The sequence below is a fragment of the Venturia canescens genome, chromosome 6, assembly GCF_019457755.1.
Source record: "Venturia canescens isolate UGA chromosome 6, ASM1945775v1, whole genome shotgun sequence".
Taxonomy (NCBI): Eukaryota; Metazoa; Arthropoda; class Insecta; order Hymenoptera; family Ichneumonidae; genus Venturia; species Venturia canescens.
Genome location: NC_057426.1, coordinates 5,482,900 through 5,503,306, shown reverse-complemented (window position 1 = coordinate 5,503,306; position 20,407 = coordinate 5,482,900). Strand labels below are relative to the sequence as shown.

Here is a 20,407-nt window from a genome sequence, read left to right as displayed (position 1 = left end):
CGCTCCCTTCGACCCCATCAAATCGTCTGCGTCAACAGATATGTATTCCCTTCGTTAAAGTACATTTAACCCCGCAATTTTTCTTATTTGCACGCCGCGAGTTCAAAAGTACTTCGGAATAATTCGTTATTGGCTCAAGACACTGCTTGGACAGAATAATTTATGAATTCATGCTGATTCGAAAGTTTCGAATCTCGTCGAGTTGGATTCTCCCCCTTGAATGAAATACAAAATAGAGAAAAAATTCTGTCAACTGTGTCGATTTATATTCAACCTTTATTCCGACTCCGCCAGCGTGTCAATACACCAGTAGCTTTCAATGACCAAAATTTTATGACCATTCGTTCGGCTCGCTCAAGTCTCGTGGAGGATAAATAAATCGTAAGCACAAATCCTGGAAAATAAAACCAAATTAAAATATATACATTGGAGTCGCTCGAGCCGATTCCCTTTGATCTCCGTCTCTCCCCGTATGATCCTAATAAATCTTCGAATCGTCACCGTTGAAGTGTAAAAAATATGGCGGATAATGGAAATAAAAAAACGAGCGATTTAGAAATAACTGGAGCTTTAGGAGATCTTTGATTTAAACGGGGGTTCGAACGCGGGGCGAGTTAAATACGCAGTGCCCTGCCAAGGATATCTCGTACAGTAACTGCGGTAGCCCGAATCGTGCTCACCCTCAAACAGTCGACGACGAACGAGGCTGCGAGAGACCCTTTGAAACGGGCTGGAGCGAGGAACTCGTTAAGGAGGTTCACTACCTACTCGGTGAGTCAAAGATAGATCGCGCGTTTGACTAGCGCAGTGCGTGTGAACGCTTGGCACCTGCGCAACACATACGTGATCACACACAAACATAGAGTCTCGCGTCGTTTACTATCGTGAAGTTAAATGGAGTGAAATATAATGAATAACGGCAAAAATAAAAACTTTTTTTGGAAAGGGAAGCGAGTTAGTGAAAAAGTGTATTATAATAGGTTGCGACTGCAGAAAGTCGGCAAAAATTTGCGGCAAGTTTATGGTTCCGCCAAGGAAGTTGTTCATAACCTCAAGCATAGCGAATGTGCGAAAATCGAAGGTCGTCGGATTATTCATCTCAACACTCTAGGAGAACAGCTTTTTTGCTCTAAATGCAAGAGTATATTATCTATCTTGGATAGTGTACAAGAGCAACGTTTTGGTTTAGCGTCGATTTTCCATGTAAAATGTCGCACATGCGGCATGCTCAACCAAGTGTCGACGGATAAAAAGCATTCAACGACCAATTCGATACAAGCTGAAGATTGTGAATCAAGCACAAGTACGTATGACATTGAAACCTTTGTGACAAAATTCGATCTTGTTAATGGCTGATCTTGTTTACTAAATATTTCTTTTTTATCACAGACAAAAGATTGGACATCGTTGTGGGTCATTGCAATGCAAGTGTCGAAGAGTGCGCTAGACCTAACTGGAGGAAACATTACGACACCAATACGAAAGCCGTGATAGGTAAATTTGATATTAATAATAATATTATATTAATTAATAGTATTATAATCGTTAGAACGAAGTTGCTAGACTGCGTCGTTATCATTTGCAGCCAAAAATTTTTATTTTGCCACGGAGCGAAGAAAACAATTTCAAGATATTTGGAATCCGCAAAGAGAGTTTTGTGAAAAATAGCTCTTCGAAGGGGAACTTTCAAATGCTCAGTGGCAAAATATGAATTTTGAACTCGTGCGAAGAGAGTTTTATGCATTTCAAAGTTCCCCTTCGAAGAACTATTTTGCACAAAATTCCCTTTGTAGATTTTAAATATCTTGAAATTGTTTTCTTCGAATTGTAAATATACCAAGAGGAATTTAATTTCTGCCAAGTTTAAAATTTTCTTTCGGAAGAAAATCAATTCTTATACAATCCGAATAAATCAAATATAAATTTTGCCTCTGAGCAAAGAAAGTTTTATGAATATAAATTGTTCTCCAGAGGGAAAATTTGATTTGTTTCATATATAAATTTTTAATTCCACTCTAAAGCACTCTTATATCGATAGGTTACTGCATACTACAAAATAATTATTCGCAAAATTTTATTTAATTTGTTCCAGGTGTTCTGAACGGAGGAATGGGTAACACCCATTTGAACAAATTGCTGGCTTCGTTAAACATTCCCCCACTTCATTGGAAGGTTTTTAAAAATCACGAGGTGGAAGTAGGAGCAGTCGCAGAATATATGGCGAAGGAAAGTTGCGAAGAAGCTGCACTTCAAGAAAAGAGCTTGACGTTCGAGAATTATGAGAGGGTTAAAGAATTGTTGTAAGTATACGGCATCATTTAAGTTACTCGTCTACTTTAGATGACCAAAGAAAGAAGCAAATTTTTAAGATTTCTCTTCTTTGTAATAACAGTTTTACAGTAATATCTGATAGAGGAGCTGAGAAAAGAAATCTGAAAAATTTACTTTTATTTTAGCCCTCGAAAGTAGACCAGTTCCTTAAAAATGAATTGAAATGATGGAGAATCGTGCATCGATTTGGTTATTCACCAATGTACAATTATTCTATAACGATTGTCGGTTCTATCGAATTTATAAATATGAAAGTGTTTTGTATAAAAATTTATGTACAAATATTTTGACACAATCGAATTCTGAATTTATACAAATTCAACTTGTATTTTTTGTTACATTTTCACTGGCAGCATTTTTGACAGTCATTTAAGATATTTTGTAAAAGAAGAAAGCACATTACATGTATTGATAAGTATGTATATGTATGTTATAATTGTGGGAAAAATAAATGCCTCCATTAATTTGACATAATTCCACTAGTTAATTTTCCTCATCAGGTCCGCAAAATTCATGATTTATTTCTAGACCGTCTCATCTGAAGATTGGTTTTGTTTTCCCTGGCTCGTCTCCGCTCGATGAAGGAAATCTGCAATATGCTCCCGATATGCCGACTCGCATTTGCGTATCATTCGACATGGGATGGACAACTCGAGGTACCGGTCGCAGCTACGACAGCCTGAGTGGCAACGCAGTTCTCATTGGCCTATTCAGCAAAAAAATAATCGCTTACATAGCGGAGAACCGAAAATGTAAGAAGTGCGATGCGGGACATTCCCAACAGGACCATGATTGCAGAAAAAATTGTGCTGGAACAGCCAAAGGGATGGAGCCCAAGGCTGCGGTTGAAATGACCGTGCGAAATCCGATTTTCAAAAAGAATAAAATACAAGTTGGATTGATTGTAGCTGACAATGACAGTACTGCTATTGCAGCAATTCGAAAATCGAGCAATCACGAAGTCGTGAAACAATGTGATAAAAATCACACCAGCAAGGGTGTTGTGAATGAATTGTACAGGCTGAAAGGAAAATACAAGGAACTGACCGTGGACACCATAACATATCTACAGCGCTGTTTTTCATATTGCATATCTCAAAATCAAGGAAATATTCAGGAGATGGCCCGAGCAATACGGAATATCCCGTACCATTGCTTCAATCGACATACCAACTGTGGGAATTGGTGTACTTTTAAAGAACATCCGGAGATTTATCGACACGCGAATATTAATGACGGCTTCCACGATGAGAGTTTGTTTGAATCCCTGCGAAATTTATTTGACATACTCGCAAGCAAAGCAAGTAGTTTCGCTGCTGGTGTTTCCAGCAATGCGAATGAAAGCTTTAATGCGATGCATGTCAGTAAGGCGCCTAAGTCACGCGTGTATGGCATGTCACAATCGGGTGATATGAGGCTGGCATGTGCAGTCCTAAAAAAAAATGTCGGGGAGGAATATGTCGTGAAGCTTACCGAGAAGCTATCGTTGTCTCCTGGGAAATACACTGAACATTATGCAAATAATGAAACCTCCAAGGCAAAAAGAAGGTATCAGTCCGCTATAACTCCGCAATTTAAAAGACGTCGACTGTTTCTCAAAAAACAGAAAACTATGTTACGGCACCAAACCGAATCTTTAGAAGGAGTAACGTATAAAAGGAACATCGATCTTCTCAAACCTCACAATGCTCGATCAGATTCCTCCACGATTGATAAAGAATCTTCTGAGGTTGTAATCTTTTTTGACTTGGAAACGGGAGGTCTTGCTAAAACCGCAGACATTCTTCAGATAGCTGCAACATGCGGTAATTCGTCTTTTTCCGTCTACATACAACCAACACAGAAAATTGATCAACGGGCGAGTGCCATTAACGGATTGCGGATTGTTAACGAGCATCTCGAGTATCGTGGGCAGATAATTCCAACACTACCTTTATCGTCAGGCATGCAAGAATTTTATGCTTTTCTACAAAAGTTCGAAAGAAAATGTGTTTTAACCGCACATAATTGTGAATTTGATTCCTCCAGATTGTTAATTGCTATCGAAAAAACGAACATGACAGATGAATTCGAAACAGTCGTGCATGGGTTTTGCGATACACTAGCAATAACAAGAAGAATGCCTGGATCGAGTGCAAGAGGAAATAAATTATCAGAATTGGCAAAATATTATAACATCCAGTCGAATGATGCCCACAATGCCGCTGCTGACGTTGCCATGCTTGAAGCGGTTATCAAAAAATTGAATGTTTCTGATGAGATATTGATCAAGTCTGCCGTAACGTGGAAAAAAGTTATTGAAAAAAAAGATTTTCTCAGACGATTGCCAAAGGAGATGATGAGACTTGATAAGATAAAAGACTGTACATCGTTGGGCACACGGAAAAAAATGGTTGCAGCTGGAATTACACTCGAGATGATTAAATGCGCCTACGACGAAAATAAAATTTTCGGACTGATCAATCTCTTGGGCGAAGATGAGAACGGGATTTTGCGGGTCACGAAATCGCGCAAAATCGTTCAAAAAATTTACGATTTTCTAAGTCGTACTTAGTCGTACTAGTACGATGTTAGTCATCCCAAACATGTGATATATAAACGTGATATTGATCTGTGTGATCATGTTCTTTTGTTATTTGCTGATTTTTAAAAAGTAATACGAATTGCGAAACATAATGTGATAGAAAAAAGGTAACATTGTTCGTACATCGATATTTTGTTATTTTGAAAAAAAGTAATAGTTTATATATGAAGGTTTGAAATTTAAAGAATAACTAATGAAAGTCATACTTAGTACAATGTAAGTCATGACAGAAAAGATATATAAAAATATATATATAATAAGAGAAAAATATATATGCAATAAAAGAGATATTGTTTTTACATTTATATTTTGTTTCTACCTTTTTATTTTGCTCCTACATTCCTACTTATACGTTTAGTTATAAAAATAATAAAACATTTATAAAAGAGTTATTTTTTTATTCGTTTTCGTTTGAGTGTTTAAACTGCTGTTTTAAAAGGCGCGCCAATACCCGAGATTGCGGCGTTGCCACATGTCAGTTGCAAGAGCTGCCCAAACGAGAAATTCGGTAAATTTTTGCAGTATTTTAACAATTTCTCGCACTGTAGGTACCCAATTTCTCAGAAGTTTTTTAATTCGGTTTTATTAATTATTCATCCCTTACCACACCAAATTTTATTAAAAACTCGCTGTTATTTCTATTTAAATTTCGGCATTGAAACCCCTTTGTAGTGACGAGCGCCATAAGACGCCATGTTAGATGCCTGATATTTACCGAAATTCATTTATTATATAACTCAGCCCACAGTCTTTAAATCATCACGAAAATTGGTATACGCGACTTTTACAACACAAATAATGGGTAGACCAAGTTTCATCGAAAACTCGCTGTTAATTCTTTTAGGTAGTGAACCTCCTTAAACCGTTCAAATAATAATACACCCTTTGAATCCGGAGCCAGCGACCACTAACATTTTTTATTTTCTATATCTATAGACACGTGGACGAGGTTTTTCGAGCGTACAGGATATGCGCGGAGTCGAAAACGCCACTGGTAGAGATGAGTCCTTTATATCACACGAGGAGAAAAGAGAGAAAAAGCGCGCCGCGCATCGGGCAAAGAAAAAAGGGAGAATTCATGAAGCACTCTTCCTCGTTAGACCGTGTCGTTGGGGACAAATTTTTTGCGTTATTTTAATTACCGCTCGAACAGGACGAGCGTGGGATACGGAATATTGGTCAACGATTCACGCGTACATCATTTTTACTGCTTCCCAGCAGTCATTTCGAGCGCAAATTATTGTTCCGGTGACAAATACTTTTCTACGGTTCCCGAGAGCGCAATTATTTCGACAAAAACATTCTCACTGTTCCCACGATCAACCCATTTTGAGACTGATAAAATAACGACAGCTTTGAGGATCTCGATCGATTGCTTTCACCAGCTTCGGCTTCAACGACCCTCAGCGTTTCCCCTCAAAAAAAATCCAGTTATTCGGTCGCCCAGGAACAATTCCTCGGCGAGCTGGGAGAAAAATTATAAAAAATTGGATGTTTTTAAGCTTCTCAAATCACGGTATTCGCATTACTTTGGAAGATTCTTCATATTCGTTTTATACACAGCGCGCTCCCTATGTGCAAGGAGGCGTCTGTCGAAAACTCCATTTGTTAAATTCCTATAAAAAAAAACTGGATTCCATTTCTGTGAAATGGAATGTGTTCCTTTCGAAGATGTGTGCCAGCAGAGAGGTTGCGCGCGAGCGTGCGGGGTCGTAAAAAAATGCGGCGTAAAACCTTCGGGCCAAGAAATAAATTCGAAAGCCTTTTTTTCGTTCTTTTCATTAATTTATTTTTTGATCGTTCCATTAGTAAATGAAGAGGCTCTCGAAAAAGTTGTCACTGTCGAAAAGAGTTTCGCCTTCGGCATATCTCTGTATATATCGAAGTTGTGAGGCCATTTAGGACTCTCCGGTAAGCCGATGGTGAGAATGCACAGCTGTGTGGCCCAGAGCAAACTGACGCTTCGTTCAACCCTGTGTACGTATGTACACGGACATGTGAATTCTGTACGGCCACACGAGCTTATTGTCCGCGTTGACGCTAGGGCGGCCCACATGCGGACTACACAGACATGGAGCTTTCTTTCCTCGCTCGCTCGCGCTGCTTTCGCAGCCGCACACAAACTCATTACAATCCAAAATGATTTGTGGCTCCCACGTGGGGAACAGCGACGTATGTTCGAAGAGCACACCGATAATACAACCGAAAAGAATGCGCCGATTCACTGGTGCGACTTGGCCGGATTAATGCTCCGCACCGATCCTTTCTCCTCCATTATATGAGTCGGGGATAATCCCAATTTTTTATTTTCCACGTATTCTGACGTTTACGACCCTCATTTTTCGTCGAATAGAACAAATTTTTAACATTCTTGATTTCATTTCAATTTTCTTGTATTTTCATTCTTGTTTCTCGTGGCGTTCGGTTTTCCAATGACGACGAAACAACGGTTTTTAATATGCCAGTAGTGGATCATTTATTTCGATCAAGACTTCGATCGATTCGTTTATTTTCTTCCTTTTTTCACCGGTCCAAGCAACTCCCACGCATTCATCTTCGGAGATGGATATCACTTTGTGGTTGAATGGCCATTTTTGTTATTCTTGGTTGAACAAGTGCCTGGGCAATTGATCGGCGAGGAGGAGAGAAAAAACAGGATCGAGATTGAAGGGCGTGAAGGAGAGACGAGTTTCCACTGAAGCCGGGACTTTAATGAACTCGCAATGTCTACCGGCTTGTTTGACTAATTAGGTTCAATAATTGGCTGGAGTTTGAATTTAATCGGCTTAGCAGCAGGGCCTCTGTGCAATATCGCACGTACGATCCGATGCAAGTATGCAATATAGGTGGACTGTACATTTGCATAATGCAGATGTTGTAAAGATTGAGATAAAACGCCTGGTGTAAACCGCGGCGGGACTGAGTTCATAAAGACAGCCAAAATTGGCGCTGAAAATTCTTCGTTGAACGAGTGCAAGTACAATATATTGATAAGCGATTTTCCGTTTCGATTTAACGCTCAATTTTCGCTCAATCATTCCCCCAACTGTGTTTCTGCGAGCTCATCGTTTAGTCGCTCTCAATTTTCCCGAGTCGTTGTGGGCGTTCGTAAATAAAGACGAACGCTCGTGCGACACGGAACAACTCGAAACGCTTCTTCAGCGCGCGAGAGACTCCGCTTCGATCGACGAGAAGTCGAAGCCGAGCTTATTCTCGTACAGTGAAACCCTCTTTTATAGCATTTTTTCGCAATTTGTCTCTACTCAGTACACATAACAAAGGGACTCGACGATTAGCGAATAATTTAAAGAAGAATAAAACTATGTGTATACCGCAACGACTCACTTAAAGTTAATTGTCCCAAATGAAGGAGATCTCGAGGAGGCGGACGGCACGGCGAACCGGAGCCATAATTTGCCACGCGGAGACTCGAGCAATGGGACTCGATTTAGGCCGATGCTTTTTCCCTCTTTTCTCTAGTACCAGCTTCGATTAGTCGCGGGGTTTTTGTTCGTTTTCTTATCAGGTTACCCCCCTCGGTATTCTTCGTAAATCGTCACTACTCTGTGACACGGAAAAAGTAGATTTGTTGGGAGCTCGCTGGACGAGAATTTCGCCGGAGTTCATTGGCACGCAAATCAATACGAGCTTTTATAAGAAAATAAGAAAAATGTTTTCATTCGTAATTTTACGTTTTGCGCCTGGCGAGCTGGATTAAAAAAAATTGAAAAGGGTCCTGCACGATAACCAAAGCAAAGTCAAAAAGCGCGTAGTTGATCGAGTAAAGTAATCAAAAAATTTTAAACAAATTAAAAAGTGTGAAGTTTCTGATATGCTTTTGAAGCCCTGAAATCCCCATAAATGACATAAAAGCGATGCAAAGCTGCTTCTTAAAAGTTGGTCTGACTCGCGTTGAATTCTTCCAGGGGGGGGTGAGGAATGGAAACTTCTGTAACTTCACAGGAATATTTCGTGTCAGGTATACGACTTGAATCTCCGGCATCCTTAACAGCCTGATATCCGGAGCATAAGAGGATATCTCGTGTTCGTACAGATACCTATAATATTTAGGTCGGTTTGGGACCAACTCCGGATGTCATAAGGCGAGTACGTCGCGGTGTTAACGGGTCGTGAAGCTTCTCCGTCACGCTCGATAACGAGCCTTGGCAAATGCACACATAAATAGCTGTATATTGTGCTGAGAATAAAAGGAGGATTGCGAAATGTCTTCCGACGTAAACTTTCCAGTCAAAGGAAGCGATCGTGATCCTTGAGTTCCCGACCGAGGATGAAGCATCGCGATCAATTCTCTTGTGAGTACTTTTTCTTCTCTAAAAATGGTTCGAGCGTCGTCCTGATATCCGAGAGAAGAATGAGCGCAGCTGCAGGAAAAAGGATTGAAAGCGAAGGGTGTACGTTCCCTGGGGATAATTAAATAATCATAAAAGGAAGCTCAATTTTTATAAATCCTCGACGATATATGCGGCTGTGCTTGCACACAAAATTCTTGTTTGCTTCCTACTTCCCTTGCTCCTCTCGTCGGCTCATCTGTTTGTTCTTTTCCCTTTCCACCCCTCTCGCCGTATCCTTTCACTAACAGAATTAAAAGCCTCCCCCTTTCCTTGTCGTTTAACCCGCCGAAACTTTATGGATCCTCTTTGTTTCCGCTCCTCGTTTTAAAGCAGGGTGTACGCCGCGCGGCCCCACCCTTCCAATCTCTCACTTCCTTGGTTCGCACTGCTCGAATCGCTTTTTGTTCAGGCGTTCCATCGCGACAAACTGAAAGGAAGTTTCTAAGAGGAGCTTAAATTTTAACTCTTCGTGCCCGACGGTACACCGACAGACAGCGATAGCAGTTTGTTTTTCTCTTAACGTGCCACGAAGCATCAACAACACCCTTCGCGTACTATAACTCCCTTTCGAATCGTTGAATCTTCCCTTTTTCCGAGCTTTTTCTCCCCTTTTCCTCTCTCTCTCTTCCCGTCCATTGAGCAGTCGCTCGCGGCGATCTGTCCGAACCGTTTCCGCTTGTGAGAAAGCTCGGAGGTAGACGTTGAAAAAAACGAGAACGCTGGGCGCGAAGCGTCATTTCGTAAGTGGCAAATGAGCCTCTGGAGGAACGTTAAAATATTTGTTTTTCTCATCCGCTCCGCGACTCCAATCCATTTTGTTATTTCCACTATTTTAAAAAAATAAGGACAAAGCACTCTAACGATTTTTCACCCTTAACCGAGCCGCGGACTCCTGTGCAGTTATCTCTCGGGTGAATTTCGAGAGAAAAATCCTCGAAAGTACGGCAAAACCTCGAGTCCACAGAGCAGAATTTACCTTGGTACAAAAAGCGGCAAAAGTTTTAACCGCTTGCCCCGCGACATCGTTGCGACTGACGTGACGAATCAAATCTTGGAAAATCCGTTTTATTCGATCTTTCACACTTCGCAGTGCGAATAAAATTCAACAAAATTTCTCTCTCTCCCTTTTTATAGCTTCAAATCGCGACGGTTCGTCTCGTACAATTTGAATAAACGCTGTCCTGAATTTAAGGGCTTGGCCTTTCAACGCACATCGCCGATTTGTTCGCTACCGAGAAGTGACCAATCAAAGTAATTACTTTGAGACATAATTACCGTGGTCAATCGAGCTCAGACTGGGCTGGCGTACGTTGTCCGATGTCTGCTAATTATGTGCACACTCAAGTGCTTGTGTGCGCACAAATGAGTATGCATAATGAACGAATACTCGTGTTTGTGTGCTCGGAAACACACACACACACAAACACACGTTGACACATACGGCGAAGCGAGTACTGCATGAGCGAGATTTATACTTCCAAGAATCGGCGGTCCTTCCTCCGGCGAAAATTCGCAGACACGCTGCGAGAGCCGGCGAATCGAACCCAGATTTCCCTCTCGTTCTTACGTACTGTTATATACGAGGCTGTTCGAGCGAATTGCCCGCGAGAGACGACAAGACACTGCATGCGTGTCCCTCTTTTCTCGCTTCGCATCGCCGCTTACAGACGGAAAAAGAGAAAAAAAAGAAAACGGCAAAAACTTCCAATATGCTTGGAAGCGTGTATATGCGCGCGCTCGTGTGCGGGTGCGCGTTAGCAAAGCATCCAGCGAAGAAGACACTTTCGCGAGATGCTGCACTGGCGCGCATGTGTTACGAGTTACACAGCATCCTTCCCCTTGGGGGTGCTCTTTAAAAGATTCACCGCTCTTCTCCTCGTGTGACAAAAACAAAACAAAACAAAAAATCATTTTTGTCTCTCGCCACCGACAATTGCCAGCTCCCTGGAAAATATATACTCGCTGTAGAAATGATTTATGCACGCTGAAGAAATAATTTGGGCGAGTCCTCTGTATTTTCAGTCTCAGGATCCCGTCTTTAGGAGTCCAAACGTCCTGGTTTTTTTTTTTTTTTTTTTTTTTTTCATGAAAGACTAAATTCGAGTGTGACGATTGTTTTATCATTTTTTCTGTTTTCAACGAGCAATAAATAATCCCTCGTGTTTATCCATTATTATTAGACCTTTGATTCTCAATTATGGGAAATAATTCACCTCCAACTGATAGGAAATGCTCCGCACATTGCCCCTACTGCTGTCGATTATTACGAGGGAAATTAAAAAATGAGGAAAAATAATTGACCCGATAAAATTTCTAGTGGATCTGATTGTTCCATTATTCTCCGTGTCTGTGGCTATTCCTTCCGTGTACTATGAGCCTGCATATGCCTATTCAGTGCTTCCCTCGCAGATGGAAACTCGAACAGAGAATATAATGGCGATATAGTCACGCGATGAGAATGACGCAATTTGATCCTGAGCTCATAGGAAACTCTCTGTTCGGGTGAGAATTAACGAAGGGAAAGATGAATATGTGTGTGCACCTTTATGTGGATATGAATTATACGCGTTGGACGAGTATCAGAGGGGAGGACGTGAATTAAAGCAAATCCATCGAGAAAGAACAGTCATCAGACTCGTGGCGTCTGTAACGAGCACCACAGTCTCCTCTCTCGTCCGCTATATTCATATAGAAAAATCAAGTACATTGCCAGCCTCCGAAAGAAACGTGGAGGGAGAGAAAGAAGGAGAAAAGGGGGAGAGGGAGGGAGGGAGAGAGAGAGAGAGTGCTTGAAAAAACGCGATATATCCGACGACAAAGCCCAGTGTATATAAACTTGGCGTTATATAAAAGGCGACCCTGGCTCTCGATAGCGTAAGTAATTATTGAGGTTCTTTTACTCCTTGACTCGTTTCTTTTGCACCATTCCATTTTACCCACTTGAATTCGAGTCTGTGGCTCTAAATATGCATCATAAATTTGCATCGTCCCAATTCGAGTTGAAAAAAAAAAAGAAAGGAAAAATTATTGTTAAGGCGTTGGTATGAATTCCGTAAAGAAATACGACCTGGCTGGCTCGTGTTCGATGTCAAGTCCCAGCGAACGTCGCTCCACGTTTCAATTACTTTTGGGTCAAGTATTAAACGATCGCAGTTCCTTTTTATTTACCACGGAGGAAAAGCAAAAGTGGGCGAGAAAAATCGAGCTCGTGGCGAAAGAAAATTGTCGAAATAAAAACTGTATACTCGATAAATCGGGGGCTGAATAAACACTTCTGCGATCGCAACCGCAGCCACATATTTCATTCTCCTCCTCCTATCCTGCCCTCAGAACTTGATTTTTTTTATCTCCGCTTTCCTCACTTCAATTCCACCGGCTTTTGGGATGAAGACACGTTTCCTGAAAAATTTCTGCCGAGAGATCTGCCGGAGCTTCGGAAAGGGTAACACTTTATGTGGAACTCGTGTAAAGATTTAGGAAGTAAGAATATCCTGGTACAGGATATAAAAGTGGAAGGACTGGCGCGACCGTAAGGGACTAACTCCGAGGATTTCAAACGAAAAGTCATGTGGGCCGAGTTCTTCATTTCGCGAAGGCTCGTTCGATAGAGCGAATGCCGCACGAGCCAGCATCCGGTCTCAAAGGATTATCCTCGAGCATCGGCCAGCCACTCGACGATTTTATTGGCCTGCGAGAATTTTCAATCTTCTCAAAAACAAAAGTGAGGGAAAGACGAATCGACACGGTCCAAGGCTCCCCGGCAAGTTTATGAGGATTTTCATTGAACGTTAAAGGCGTTGAAGCAGCGATTGAGAACATTGAAATTTCATTCGAAATTGAATGAAAATGGTGAGAAAAATTAATAAAAATCGATGCATCATCGGACATTCGAATTTTCTGAAGAAACTATAAGTCAAACAAGTGCAAGGCGAAAAATCAAACCCGAGGAGCAGACTACGAGGAGAGCTGATTCACCGCGAATAGGATTAAGCTTGCAATTTAAAGTTCGCCATGAAAGAGAAGACTTTTAGCTTCGGGAGATTTCACCGGAGGAATAAAACGTGTAGAGAAGAAAGAAAAGGAAAAGAAGTATTAAAGCGCGCGCGCGCGCGAGGATAGGTAATCGTAGGAGCTGAGGAGGAAAGATACCCACCTTGGAAAATATGATGACGCGTCGTTTCCGGCGAGGAACTCGAACCGAGCCCGAAAGAAGCTAATATAAGCTTTGCCCACAATGAATGCGAAGTCGCAATAGCTCGAGGTAACGCTCGTTTCTTCCTCTAATTTGAATAATGAGTGTCTTTTTCGCTGATTAATGCACGAGGACGTATAAACGTCGTTCAAGTCGTAATAGTAATGAGCATATCGACGGGGCGCGGCTTCGAGTCGAAAGGTTTGCGCATCGAAACTCTGGAATGTTGATTCGATATCGGGAGGGATCGATTCCAAAGTAAAACTACGCTAGTTTTAAGACGTTAGTAAGGAGCATATTTTCTCTCGTTTATCCTCTTCACTGCGCGCATTTTATTCGAGCAAGTATTTCGTGGACGAGTGACTCTCGTCACTTTACTTTTTATTTCTATAACGACAAAAATAATTGTCCCCTCTTTTCTCATACCCGTTCGCAGCCTTTTTCCCCTGCTTAAATAGAGCACAAAGCGAGAAAGAATCTCGTCTTTCGCGTTGAAAGAAGAAAATAAAAATCGCGGCTAAGCGAAATGATTCAACGGACTGGCACTGACTGCGTCAGCAGCGAGAAACACTCTCCCGAACTAAACGTAATTAAAATACTTTTCGGTCATCCGCTGAATCGACAACGCGTGCATATATTTTCACTCTGAATATGGAGCCTTAATGGAATATGCCTTCTATAAGAGGGACAATATAATTTTGATAAATTATTTCCAATCTCACCCTACTTCTCACCCTACTGCTGGGCATGAATAATAGAAAACGAGTCTAGAATCTCGATAAAAACATGAATTTTCAACACGAATAATGATCGTTTTATTTGATCAAAAGGGTCCGAGCAGCCGGGAAAAGCTCGAAATACGTGTCAATATTTCCAAGCGCAGCTGACGAATGAACCCTCGACTTGCTGCGGCAACTAAATTTCTTTTCATATTCACTTAACGACGAGGAATAAAAATATATAGTATTTGAAAAAAATAAACTCGAAGACGTCGTGGAACTTGGAGACCGCAATTTACGAGCTAAACATGCAATACTTTTCTCGAATATCTCAATTTACCCAGATCTTTCGTGTACACGTAGCGTTCCTATACGTATATGCATTAGTTGGGGTAAACGCGTTCATATGCCTGCACGTTATCGCGCAATGCCGTTGCCCTGGCAATATAGTTAATCAAGAGTAATGGAGCGAGAGCATGGTCCACCTATTAATAGAGAATTTACTGTATAGATATGCGTGCGTGGATATTCCAAGTGACGTGGAGCGTCTCAAACGTTACCGAGAGAAAGCCACCGCTTGGCCACACGTATCTCGCAATATATAAAGTCAAGCATGTGTTTTATGTGATCTTTCTCGACTGTGGTGCTATATTTGTGCTTTGACGACATTTTCTCGATGCGCTACCGCGAGTGCGTCTCTTACGAGTTCTTCCTCCGCGCGCTTGATACCCTGACAAATGCATGTAACTGTTTCAGTATCGTTGTCACTTGTTTCTGCATTATTCGATTCGTTCTCGTTATTTTGTTCTTCGACAATAATTGTCGAACTGGATTGCATTTTTTCCGCTGCAATCTCTGGGGTTTCGGGTCGAATAGATTAAACGAAATTGCACTATTTGAGGTTGGAGATTCGACGAGACACTCGATTCCTTAGGAGCGATATTTATCGGCGTGGCTAAAGACTCGAGCATCGAGTTACACTGCAGATCATAAACGACTCCTCGGGGCCAACGCGCGTCTTCCCCGCAGCGTCGAAACGACTCGGATGCATTTATCTCGACGTAGAGCTGTTACAAATATTTTATCTGGCGTATCAAGCGTCGCGTGCACATACAGCACTTCGCGAGACGGCGAGAGTCAACTCCAAGACTCACGAGCTTCGAGTCTCGGAGGAGAGTAGGCTAAACGAAAATGAGCTGCTCGCTCGAGGAAGATCCAGTTGGAGCGGTTAACGAGGCAGATGGAATTGTAGCGAGAAAAATCGATTAATTCGACCCATTAAAAGACCAGCAGCGACATCAATCTCACTGCAAAACAACTTTTAAGGTGTTAATAAACGAAGAGAACTCGCGCGAGGCTGTGCCAATCGATTTTACAATTTGATCGCCAGCAATATTTTTCAGTTGAACGAGCCACGGAGCAGAGAAATTGACGAATCGCGTCAATGACGTATTTCGCTTTTCCCCCGGTGAAGGAACGATGACTCCAAAAAAAAGGAGCTCGTGCCTATGAATAAAACGATCGCAGAGCACCCAACGAAATGTCTGCAATCGCGTGACTCGCCTGCGCGCTTCGAAAAAGCTCCGATCACTCAATCAGTATTTTTATCCCGACGATCGATCTGCGCTCACGTGTCGTACAAGTGCGCGAAGATGACTAACCCTCATAATACAATACACACTCGTGTTGAGAGCGACCACAGTGACTATTTGCATAAACAGATTATGAAAAGCGTATATAAAACAAAATACAGCACACACGAAACAGACAATGGAATGAAAAAATGTTTTGCCTCGCGGACTCGCTTTGTGCAGACTCAGCTGTTGCGCTGGAGTAACTGCTCATCGAGGCGTGCGAGTGTCTACAGGCGCAGGAGTAGAAAACTGGAAAGAAATTCACTCCAAACTGACCCGCGCCGGACGTTTTTTCGCCGACCACTGCATTCCAATTTTTTCTCTTTTTGTCCGCTCTTCGTTTACACCTCGATTCGTAGAAAAAGTGCGAGTGTGCTCAGGGCGAATGAGGTTAACGACGATGTAAGATTATTGAAAAAAATACAGTTTTTCGACTCGCAAAAAGCGATTTATTAAAACGAGTCTCGTTGCTACTTTTTCGCAACATCGAAGTTTTTCGGTCGTTTACTCCTCGACGACGAATTGGGTCGCTCAACCAAATGGAATGTTATCTCGATATATAAAATTTCATTTGCCGTCGAAGACTGCTGGGAGCACTTAACCCCGTGAATCAAGGGAGAAGAATGTGTGTAGAAATTACAAAGCAAGTGATGATGGTAAGAAAGAGAAAAAAGAGATAAAATAACAAACAAAAAGTTGAAAAAAGTGAATTGCGAGAAGAGAGCGCGAGGCATTGTTTGTTCGAGCAGATAAAAAGCTTATAAGAGAACACACACTCGCGAGGAGGAGAAGAGCGAGGGAAAATTTCTCAGATGGATAGTCTAGTTGTAAAATATCGTGTTCTTTTATCTGGAGATGCTGCAAGAATTTCTTTGCAGCATGTGTGTATATGTAAAAGTGGGCGCGAGAGAGAGCCTACGAATGAAGGAAAATGGAGAAATGGAGAAAGACTGCGAGCCGAGGAGAGAGACTCAGTCAGTACCAAGGTAGATTCTTATCCAATGGTAAAGCAAGTTAGAGAAGCCTCCTCTGTTAAAAACTCTGCAGCGCACAGACTTCTCTCTGCTCTTTTGCACTCGCTCGCTCTCTCTTTCTTTTTCTTTAGAATGCTTTTTTTTCTCGATTTCTTCTCGTGACTCACCTCTCGTTTCTCCAACGAAAAGATCTCGTTCGCGTGAAAGAGCGAACGAGAGATCGAGAAAGAGGAATAGAGCGCGCGTGTTGGAGCTCGTGCTGCACACAACTCACCACCGTGCACTCGCCCTGTCGTCTAACGCTTACGTATACACATTAAATTGAATCTAAAGTTAGATATACGTATATGTAGAATAAAATTTGTTCGTTCCATTGATATTTATGAAGCGCGGTGATCCTCGTAGCGAAGTGCAAAATCTACTTGGAGCACTTTTTGTTTCGCGGGGAATCGTAAAATCGTCGTAAATCACTGCAGCTCTTTCATTCCCTAATTGGATTTACGAAACGGACGATAATTTAACTCGAAAAATCATATTTATGTGTAGGATTTTATTCGAAGCTTCGACATGGATTATGCGACAGTTTGAATTCCGCAGTGTTTCTGCGTATTCGTTAAGGTATTCCTTTCGCATGGGCGTTTTTTTTTAGTGGCGCAAATTAGGGCAATCGAAATTTGGAGTGACTCCTAACCTCTGAGCAGTCGCGATTGTACAGGAAAAGCTTCTGCTTCTGCCACTTTTCCAACTTCTACCGTTAAGGAGTTTCGGTACAAAAGTCTAAATATTAAGAAATTGATCAAACTTGGTGATAATGTTGTTCAACATCAAGTGCAAAAACACAATTTTTTTCAAAATTTTCTTCTACTTAGTTATCGAGTAATTACGCATTAAAGCAGATTTCTTATGCCCGGAATGTATACCTATATATATGAAAACGCTATGCTTATACACGTGAACTTTAGTGATCAATTACTCGATAACTGTGTAGAAGAAAAATCTTAAAAAATTTGTATTGCCAAATTCGGCACTAAAGAATATGTTCACCAAATTTTATAAAATTCTAAACTTTTTGAAATTTTTTATGTTTTTAGCATGGTTTAGCATGGCAACATTGTATTGCCTGTACCGAAACTCCTTAATATCTCAACTTTTAAGCATGCGGTGGTAACCCTTTATTTTTATCGCCGCTATGGTTTCCTTACATTGTTTTCTATCTGTGAAAAAGTTTGTATCAGGAATTTAGAATTATTGAATAGAAATGTGGTGATGTTGGAATCTTCATAAGTTCCCGTATAAATTTTACGATTTGTCAATTTTTAATTCTTTATCAAACGTTCGATAACGTGACATGAAATTTCGCCAATCTGAAATTCGCACGCACTATTGCTTTGCTGTAATTTAAAATCAGTTATTTGTAGAATATTCGGGTTCGTGAAACCTTAATTTTATCATAAGTTTTTGTCGCAGCATCCGCGAACGCGACTCATCATCGTTACGAGGAATATTCCACGTGACATTTATCGTTGAATATTGGGTCGAATGTATTGACCCGTGCATTAAAACACATCAAGAAATTTAGGTCGCAATAACTTGGTTAGGGATCCCCGGTGTGCCTTATAATCAGAAAAGCAAAGCTGATTAATTCGGGGGGGCAATTAGCAAGTGAACCACAGAAATAGAGCCTTGCGCGAGTTTACACACTCGGGCAAGCTCAAGAAATACTATTACGTATTCAAATCTCGCGAGGAGCAAACTGGAGCTAGGAGAATTGGATAAATATTCAGATAAGAGAAGCGAGAATGAGAGAGCGCGAGAAAGGGAGAGAAAAAAACGTACATCAGAAGACGAACAAGCGAGCCGAGAGCCCGAGTGTGTTACGCCTTGTCTCAATAATCATGCGATTATTTTTTTATTGGCTACGAGAGTGCGCTGCGCGCTCCAGATAAGATACGAGGAACGAAGACCTGGCGAGATGAGTGAACGAATAACTCTCACTCGTCTGGTGATGCTGCGAGGGGCGATGTGCTTCGAGCTTTACGCGTGAAATTAATGAAAAAGGCTGTGGATGTATGGATAGCTCCAGCGCCATATTGCTCCTGGTTTTCGCGTATAAAGAGAGAAAAAAAAGTAGCGAGGGGTTGAAAACGAAAAGAGCTACAGGGACGAAATAATGTACCGAAAGAAAACGGGTTGGAGGTCAAAATAAGACGAGAGCGGTGGCAAAAAAGTTGTTTAATGTTTTCACTTGAAATATTCAGGTAGTCAGCAGGGGTTGTGACTCGCTTTCCAAATGAGGCTCATATCCTGAGCGAATGAAATTCACTGATTCGATTTTCTCGAGGGTCTCAGCCGAGTTTGGGACACCCCTGACAGCGGGATGCACCGGAAGTTTCACGGTATTGAAAAAAAAAAAATAAGATTTTTTATCAAATGGAAGAAAAGGTTGCATACTGTTCGAAATGTGGATGCGACGACATCGCCTTTTCTGCCATTTTTCAGATTCTTAGAATAGAATGAAAAAAGAGGATGAAGAATCGCGTCGGGAAAGTTGATTTTTGAGAAAGCGGCGGGTGAACTCGCTATGGATTTATCGATTTTTCTTCGCTTGCACGGTACCTGAAGTCAATTTCAGCGCACTGAGAATGTGACAATTGCACATGGAGTCCTAAGGAAAGCACTGGCGCGCTATGCAACTCTGACCGAATATATCGGAAGGTTTTCCTCGCTGCGGCTTCTTTCGGTTTGGTGCTCTCGCAGATGCTCTCATCCAGCGTGTATCTCGTCGTCTCTCCCTCCGAGGATAAAATCCTTCGAAAAAGTCGTCATCACGAGTGCTGCACTCGTACGATGCGTGTGAAGATATAAAAAGAGGAAACATTTGCATACGAGAATGGCATGAAATTGAATATTATTCATTGAACGTGCGGAGCTCGGGCAGTAGCTGACCCACACTTTTTCTCGAGTCCAGCAGCACATACGCGACAAGAAAGAGAGTAAGAAGCGAGGCTAGGATATCGAGTTTCCGGTCGCGGAGCCAACACCGCGCGCGGGATCTTGGAACCGTTACCTTCGGTAACGAGCTCTCGGCCGCGTGCATTTTCCCCGACGAATGCATGTCTAATGCTGAATCCTTGTCTTATTCTTTTTAAATTTAACCAAAGTAACTTTGGCGGAAGCATTGAAGTAGAGATTGAGCTGGTCGAAGAGGAATTTCGAGTGTGAAAATTGGCGCATGGGGCACTCGGCGTTTCTCCATCTCCGTTTTTAACGCCTCGACGGTGCATGGCTATGTAAAAATATTCGGACAAACTGTCCTCTTGAATATCGGGGTTCGCGTGTTCGGAGCTTCGACGAGAGTCCTTTATTCCATATATATTTATCATCGTTCCATATCTTGGCCATTATTCCATCGAAAAGTAAGTCTCCACGGTACTCTTATTCGCACACACGTTAAAGGAGGTCATACCGCACCGGCGCGGAGTTGTTGGCAGCGAAATTGCCGAAGAGAAGTAGTTTCCCTTGTCCGTTATAATAAGGAAAGGATAGGGAGAGAGAGAGAGTGTGTGCGAGGAAGTTGAGAGAGGGAAAGAGAGGGGCGAGAAAGAGAAAATGGCGAAGGTT

General features: G+C 41.8%; 2 protein-coding genes across 5 annotated transcripts in view; one reads left to right on the top strand and one right to left on the bottom strand.

Moving 5' to 3' along the window:
- The window catches only part of Dg (Dystroglycan), an 89,796-nt gene that overhangs the window by 25,614 nt on the left and 43,775 nt on the right, over window positions 1-20,407 (bottom strand). The gene's annotated exons all lie outside the window — the stretch shown is intronic.
- On the top strand, window positions 741-5,219 carry LOC122411804 (uncharacterized). Of its 2 annotated transcripts, none has more exons than XM_043420844.1 (3): window positions 741-1,303; window positions 1,390-1,494; window positions 2,093-5,219. In XM_043420844.1, exon 3 carries the CDS (start codon window positions 2,939-2,941, stop codon window positions 4,883-4,885), a length of 1,947 nt encoding a protein of 648 aa, XP_043276779.1. In that variant the 5' UTR covers window positions 741-1,303; window positions 1,390-1,494; window positions 2,093-2,938; the 3' UTR covers window positions 4,886-5,219. The 2 variants fall into 2 exon arrangements, with proteins under 2 accessions (XP_043276779.1, XP_043276780.1); XM_043420845.1 differs by having other exon boundaries at window positions 759-1,303; window positions 2,093-2,800.

Coding starts and splice junctions, on each gene's coding strand:
- LOC122411804 (XM_043420844.1), top strand. CDS start 2,939: ATGCCGACTCGCATTTGCGTATCATTCGACATGGGATGGACAACTCGA.